General features: G+C 35.3%; 1 protein-coding gene across 1 annotated transcript in view; it reads left to right on the top strand.

Annotated features, from left to right (window-relative positions):
• Window positions 1–8,301, top strand: part of LOC107658946 (nicotinamide phosphoribosyltransferase) — a 22,334-nt gene that overhangs the window by 530 nt on the left and 13,503 nt on the right. Inside the window, exon 2 of the mRNA XM_016447680.1 lies at window positions 6,749–6,905. Within this exon, the coding sequence (XP_016303166.1) occupies window positions 6,749–6,905 (157 nt within the window). The remainder of the gene's footprint in view (window positions 1–6,748; window positions 6,906–8,301) is intronic.

Below are 8,301 nucleotides of genomic sequence, written 5' to 3'. Positions count from 1 at the left end.
AAGAGAACGAGGAATGAAGGTGGTTTCATCCTTCAGGCCGTTAACGGTTGAGTCGGTGTCAGTCAGGTCGGTAACGGTAGGCCGAGTGTGTGTGAGGAGAAACGACAGGTACATCTTCATCTGTATTCCTCTTTAGTAGATTATGTGTGTTTATGTCGGTAATAACGGATTACGAGTGTGAATTACACCTAAAGGGCAAGAAGCGCGGGTCCTGAGGGGAATTTCTCTTCAGAAGCAAAACTGAAAGCACTTGGAAATCAGGAAATGAATGTAACGTTAACTTACTGCACAACGGAATCAGATAAAGTTAATCAGCATTCAGTGTTTCGCTTATTTAAGCGATGTAATATAACGAAGAGATATGATTTTGACTGATAGCTGTGCAACTAACCTACTACTAGACCTAGCCAATTAGTAATAGTCACTGGTATGACTAACGATACATTTTTTTGAAATTGCTGACATGTTCTGTCCGTTGGGATTTCAAAACTGATCCTAAAATACATTAGATTATTGCTTTGAAAAAAAAAATCAAGTTTCAAAATGCAACACTTTTAGTGTTATTGTACTTTAAAACAATGAAATGTGATATATGATTTTTTTTACATGCATATATTATAAATCGGACCGCACTGTACACTCTAATGTAAAGAATATGAAATAAAGTATGTACTCTGTGTAGTGCATACATAGGTCCTTATGTGAAGTCTAAAACTGTAATAAGACAAAATTAGTCATTAGAAAAACTGACATTAAGCTACAATAGATTTTTGTCTCCAAAACTTGTTTTCTATATGTATAAGATATATAAATATATAAAATACAAAAGTGACCATAGAATAGTTTATTATGCACATTGTATTAAAATGATTTTATATCTCACATTCAGTAAGCTGCCTGGAGACGTGTAATGTTGTAAAACATTTAAATAACATCAGTTTACACATTAACTTTGAAAGCCCTAAAATACTAAAACTGAAATAGAAACTGAATATACTGTTAAAAAAAAGATTAATCATTAAACTGAAAGATAAATGAATAGTCATGTAGTGAAACTAAATAGAAATTTAAAAACGAATAATTCTGTGCAGCTGTTTAGACAAATTTGACAAAAGTAAAACAGAAATTAAAGGTTAAATTCACTTGCACTTAGTATTTTGCAATGTAAGTGGTACTTCTGACGTTCATACATGCACCATATCTGTCGAGTCTTGCCAACATGTGAGGCAACCAAAATGTTTTGTATCTTCCGTTTAAGAAATGATCAAAAGCAAGTATGTCATAACCGTTGGATCTTTATTAATCTTAAAATATCAATTGTATGCAGGTTTTACTTTGCCGTCCTGAAGTTGTTGCTCACTTTTCACCTCAACCCAGCACTCTGTCCTTGTGTCCAGAGTGGCGACATTGACTGCTGTTGTGTCTGTTATGTTGTGGATATGGTCTCATCTATGTTTAATCAGTGTTTTCTTTCGTTAGTACTGCTAGAGGATGGGAGTGGATGCCTTTGTCTTTTATCCTCCCACCACGGATGTAATAGGATTCTCGTGTTTCGCGTTGAGGCTGATGACACTTCATTTAGCCTTTTAAAGGGACGCTTCATTACTTAAGGATCCCGCAGAAGTCATTGGAGGGTCAGAGATCATGTGTGGAAAATAGCTGGTTGTTGCTTATTTATTCAGTCAACACTACAGTCTACTTTCTGTGTCTTCTTGATAGTTTGTTGATTTTCCTACTCTTTTGTTTCAGGAGTCAGTTCATGAGTTTTGACCTTGTGATGCTTCTCTTGACGTTTAACATTCGGTGTTTACTCTCCATTCAAGGTTTTGGCTCTGATAGAAACAGGGTGAAACTGTAGAAGCAAGTGACATTTAGAATAAGAGGCGATGAGAAGGAAGTAAAGATGACACCAGGAATGAGAAGGGGGTGTGGTGAAGATTTCATGGTCGAATACATATGGAGTAATGTCCAGTACTGAGCAATAGAGAGCATGAGATTGTTCAGTGATCATATATAGTTCTCTAGAAACCTGAAAAATGTGTTCAGATTTCAACAGCAACCATCCACTCCCATGAAGCACTGCAAATGACAGAATGAATGGGTGACACTTTCAAACTACGTTGGGTAACACTTTATTTTACGGTGTCCTTGTTACACAAGTTACATGCACTTAATATTATAATAAAAGCAAAATATGCAAAATGACATGCAAGTAACCCTAAGCCAAACCCTAATCCTAAACCTAACCATATAGTAAGTACATGTAGTTAATTAATATTACTCAGTACTTAAATATATAATTACACTGTAACAAGGACACCTTAAAATAAAGTGTAACCCTACGTTGTAAATAAAATAAACATAATTAAAGAAAAAAAAAATATTTCAATTCTTCTACTTAAAAACTTCAGGTTTAATTCAGTGCATTGCTTTGTTTATTTGTAATTGTTTGTGAAATTTACTAGCAGTTTTAAATTCAGCTCAAACTGAAACAAAGTTGAAATAGACTCCAAAGCTTACCTGTTTTCTATTAAAATATAAAATATAAATATGACTGTTGAATAGTTTTTGATGCACATTATTGTGAAGGATTCAGAGTTTGTACTGTACCTTGCATTAATTAAAGCATAAAAATGTCTTAATATCAGTTTGCTTTACAGTTACTTTTTTCAGTTTACGCAGTTATTTGCGCAGTTACATTTCAGTTACTTTACTGAAAGTAGAAAAAATATAATGGCCCGTTAGTGAAACCAAAAGCTAAATTGAAATTTCACACTGTGCACTACTTAGTTATACTTTTCTATACAGTCATAGTTTTTGATTTGACTGCATCATTTGTAACTCTTGTAAAACTTGTACCTCCTCAAATAGTTTTGTTGCACATCACAGTTTGTAATGTGATTCATCTCGGAGCTTGATGGTTCATGGCCTGAACATTTTATTGAGGGATCGTTTGAAATCCCTGTGGAGAAAATGAATCTGTAAAGTCCTTGGCTGCATGTGCATGCTCTGTTGTGTGTGTAATGTTGATTGACCAATCGATCATGAGCACATTAACTTTAGCATCATAAAGGGCATTCGCTGGGTTTGTGATAACAATTCCATCTGGTGTTGCATCTTTCCCCTTTTATCCTCAGTTGTCAACATCACAATCACATGTTTGTGTTGTCCAGGAGATTTCAGGCCTTTACTGACTAATTGCTCCGCTTGGGAACATCAGATCAGGTCAAAGCACCTGCACTATCTGGATTGTTCAGTTTTACAACTTGTTTACGGTGTTTCACTTTCATTTCAGTTTGCCACACCTTAAAATAGCTCCTTATACAACCTCCGTGGCTGTTTGCCTTGATCTGAAGCTGGACCACATGCAGCTGTTCACATGAATGGGCTATTCCAGAAGGGAGAGTGCCTCCAGACCCTAGTGGGACCTCCTCGGCTGCTGCTCCACAAGGACTTCTGCCCTTTGGGAAAGCTGGAGGGGAAAAAGCTGCATGAAATTTGCTCTTGGAGTGCAGGGAGCAACCACAGTAGCTGTCAGGCATAACCATGAGGGTGTAACCTTTCCCAGGCTGGCCCGTAGACAAGGGAGCAGCCAAAAAGTGCCAGGGAAAGGTCAGCATGCACAAAATATCAGAAGGGAGCTTAGTAGGTTGTCTGTTTGATATCTAGTGTAACTGTTACTGTAGTTACATTCTCAGCATAGAATGTATATCACAAGTCTTTGAAGAGCAAGAGGGCAAACAGGATTTTTGTTTTGTTTTGTTTTTGAAGAAAATGTTGCTTGTGCAAAATTGTGCAAAAACAAGTAAATAATCTAAATAACTACAACCTTTTGTTGCACAAAACTAGTTCTTGTGTTAGAAAGGCTAAAAAAATCCCAGACACAGAATGATGTGCTTCAGTAGTGTAATCTGAGTGCACTCCCCTTTCACAAGTACATAAGTGTTTGATTAGAAATAGTGCAGGGTCTTTTTTCTTTTGCAACTTTTAAAGGTGAGGTATGTAGTTTCTGTGCTTCTGGTGACAACTAGTGGAAAAATAAAACAAACAACCATTGCAAATGCTCCTCACACTTTTACGATTGTTCTTATCCTTACAATATCTTACCATTTTATCTGGGGCTTGACAGTAAAGAGCTAAAATGCATGGCAAAAAAATTGAGTTTACCTTACCTGTCGAGGAGAAATCTCGATTGAAACCCAAACCCAAATTCCATCAGTTCTCCATCTTGTAGAAGTGTTGTCTGTCTCTACATATTTTGGTATGTCTTTGAATTTTGGCTTACACTTCTGTAACCAAATCTGAATTTCCTTTCCCGTGTAATGCGTGAGCCGATTAAACAACCTCTGGCTCAATACTCAATATTTCTGACTAAAATATATATTTTGCTGAAATACTTGAAGTTAGACAATAACTGTGACATATGTAGAATTTTAAACCTACAAGTAGGTATATTTTTATGATAGCACTAACTGTAAAGTGACTGTAATGAGGTAATCAAAATAGCTTAATACAGGTCTGTGCTTTTGTTCTTATTTATTTTCATTTTTTTGCACACAATATATAGGCTTTAGGGATGTTCATTTCGGTTAATTTTCCCGACCGACAACCGTTACTTGTTATCCGAACATTAACCGTTAACTGATAAGATTAGAATAATAAATTAGCATTAAATAAAAATAGAATGGATGAGTGTCTGTGACCCATTAATTGTTAATTGGGTTTATTTTAACGTGCAAACAGCAGCATACAGAACAACAGAGCAACAACAGAACCTGGATTCACACATCGTCAAGATATCACGCACCTGCAGTGCTTCTGAGAATAGAGAAAAACAGAATAAAATAACAAATAAAAAGAACAAAATAAATAGGCCTACACTACAGGGCTCCAGAATAACATTTGAGAGCAGTGACACCGGCGCCACTATGTTCTACAGATGGTGGCGCCAGAAGCAGATTTGGTTGAGCTGGGGGTGGTGTGTGGGAGTATTAAAATATAGATAATTTAATGATAAAATTATTATTGTTTTGCAATAATAAGTGCAGTTACTAATAATATTACATGTTAATTTCTTGTTTATTTTTCTTTTGTTTATTTATACAGATTTGACAGTAAAACTCTAAGCTTGAGTTAAGATGCATACACAATTTACTTTTATTAACAACAGTAACAGGTGCAAAATCAAATTTTTATATAGAAAAATTATATATTCCACTCTTATTAAATGTACCATTTTTCTTCTAGTATATGGAACTGACCAACTTCAGTGATTATGTGTGATTTAGTAGCAAATTGAAAAAAAGTTAGTTTTTCAAGGCACTTTGTGCCTTTTCTTCATACACAAAAAAGGTGTAAAATTCGGACAAAATCTGATTTCTTGATGATTGGATATTTTATAATAGTGCTTTTATCATTTCAAAATATAGAGAAGAAATATAAATGAATGACTAATAAGCCAATAAGTGCTCCTGTGCTGCCTTCTACTGGTTATAATTGTGATTTGATGTATTTTTTTTACATTTTACATAAGTGTTTGTTTACATTAGTCACCCAGAGTAAGATTTAGTCACATATGCGAGTGATTTACTCGCAATGTAGAGGGTTGCAAAAGTAGGGTTGGGTATCGTTAGAAATTTTCCGATTCCGGTTCCAGTTTTGCCTAACGATTTTGGTTCCGATTCCGGTTCCATTTAAATTAACTATTATTATTTTTTTACTATTTTACCTTAATTGAATGTAGTGTTGCTGGAAGGTAAGTAATGTTGAGTAATGCATGTGCTTCAAAGTTGATGCTTTTTACACTATCAATAACGTTTTGCTTTTCAAGCAGGAATAAGCTGGTTGGCCAAATAGTCCCTTGAGGGCTAAAACACTTGTTCATTTCCCTAAATGAATGAAAATTGATACTTATAACCATGTATACACACACTGCATAAAGCCCCTATTTTACAAATAATAATGCAGTTTGAAGTTAGTATGTATATTAATGACAATATGGGACAAATATAATGTAATTTAGTGGCGGCAGGAGCTGCGTGCTGTCAGACAAAACAATGTGCACATTTATCAAAGACGCGAGTGCGCGTACAGTCGTGGAAAACGATGTGTTCGGCAGTTAAAGACGCGACGCGTCTGTGGAGTGCGCATCATGGGAAACAGTGTGCTCAGTAATTAAAGAGGCAGGGCAGCGTTTCTGTTATTTGGTTATTTGGAGAATTGAGAGATAAAACTTCCTGGAGAGACGCTAACCAGCTAAAATGCCTTTTGAGATGCACCCCCGTCACCCAAATGATCATTTTAAAGGCACCACTGCTTAAGAAAACGTTATAGAAGCAATTTTCACTCAGACATTGCTAGTAAATTTCACAAATAAATGGCTAATAGCTCATTTGAGGTGCATGATTTGATGTATCATTCTTTTCCATATCAATAACGGTGCAGGACGAGCTATGTGTCCATGCTTAATACTTAGTCTCAGTTAGAATAATAGTAGTAGCAATGTTTGCCTAATAATGTGTGTAATATGTTGCTGGTGGTCTTGAATTGAATGGCAGACCAGCTAGAATCAAACCCAACAGCTGTCTAAATTACAGGAAACTGTGTGGACACAGATGCACCCAGGCTTGTTGACATCCATTACCATATTTGCAATGTTAACACAGCCGTGCCAGAGGATTTTTTTTTATTTTTATGGTTCTTTCAGTTTATGAATTTTATGTAACATGTTGTAATTTCTTTCTTGCAGGTCACACATTACAAACAGTATCCACCCAACACCAGCAAGGTGTACTCTTACTTTGAGTGCCGCGAGAAGAAGACAGACCCTACCAAGCTCAGAAAAGTCAAATACGACAAAACGGTCTTCTATGGGCTTCAGTACATTCTCCACAGATATTTAAAAGGTACGTTGGACATGGCTGTCAGCACTACTTTAAGTTGCAAATGGAAAATGCAGCCTTGCTGCTGGTCATTTTGGGTTGTGTTCTCGCTCAAGAATGCAGCCTGCCCTCCAAACTTAGCCATACAGTCAGCCCGAATAATAATAACATTGTTTGTTCCAACGGGAAAAAAATTACTTTCTCGTGATGGAGCCTGTGTTAAATGACCAAACTTGATGGTAGAGTTATAGGCTAAGAATATAGCGGTTTGAGTTTAAGACGTGTGACTAGCAGTCTGGTTTGAGGTTGTTGTTCTCGCATGCCGCTCAGATGTGCCACATTTATAAAGGAATTAAGGATTTCATGGTGCACTGGGGTGAAGGCTTTAGAAATTGTGTGATAGGATAAAACAAGACAATTGAACATCTGCTCTTTCACACACAAAAGACAGCTGCCCGACACAGCCCTGGTCACAGATTCAGTCTGGATTCTGCATAAATACTCAAGTTGCATTACTTCTGTTTCTGTTGTTATCTCTTTTTGATCTGTTGTTTATGTTTGAATTTTACCATTTATTTTCCTAAATCTCAAACCTCAGAATTTGTTTTGCAGATCATTGCAGCCTTTTGTAAACTTGATACTGTAAGAACTTTTTAGATTCAATCAGCGATTGTTGTCATAGTTTTTCCATACTTAAATTACAGACATTTTCAGTAATTTTATACCAGTGTTATTTTAATATTATTGAGATGCTTTTATAGTTATTCATATTTTGAATCAATCAATTTTTATATTGTATGTTTTAATTTAAATTTTGGTTAAAGTTTTAGTAATTTTGTTGTGTGGTTTTGTCATTTTTAGCAGGTTTTGTTTATTTTATGAATTTTGTACTTCTTGTTTATTTGATTTTAGTTTTAATTTTAGTACATCAAGTTACCAAATCAAAACTAAATTTCTCATTGATAAAACGGCAAAATGGTGCTTTGGCAACTAGCTGAAATAAGTTTTTTTATTTATTTTTATTTTTTTATTTCAGTTAACGTTTATTTTGCTTCAATAATAAGTAACGAAAATGGTTTAATGGTTTTAGTTTCACTTTTAGTTAACTATAATAACCCTATTTACACAAAAAAATATTTTGAAGTCACAGTATCTGCTATAGTAATACATTAAAATGTATTAAAGGGGTCATATGATGTTGCTAAAAAGAACATTATTTTGTGTATTTGGTGTAATGAAATGTGTTTATGCGGTTTAAGGTTCAAAAAACACATTTTCCACATACTGTACATTATTATTTCTCCTCTATGCCCTGCCTTTCTGAAACGCGTCGATTTTACAAAGCTCATTGGTCTGAAAAGCGAGGTGTGCTCTGATTGGCCAGCTATCCAGAGCGTTGTGATTGGCCGAATACCTCAAG

This window comes from Sinocyclocheilus anshuiensis, unplaced genomic scaffold (genome assembly GCF_001515605.1).
Source record: "Sinocyclocheilus anshuiensis isolate Anshui unplaced genomic scaffold, SAMN03320099.WGS_v1.1 scaffold283, whole genome shotgun sequence".
NCBI classification, from domain to species: domain Eukaryota; kingdom Metazoa; phylum Chordata; class Actinopteri; order Cypriniformes; family Cyprinidae; genus Sinocyclocheilus; species Sinocyclocheilus anshuiensis.
The sequence above is the reverse complement of the archived record's forward strand: the minus strand, read 5'-3'. Positions and strand labels throughout refer to the sequence as shown.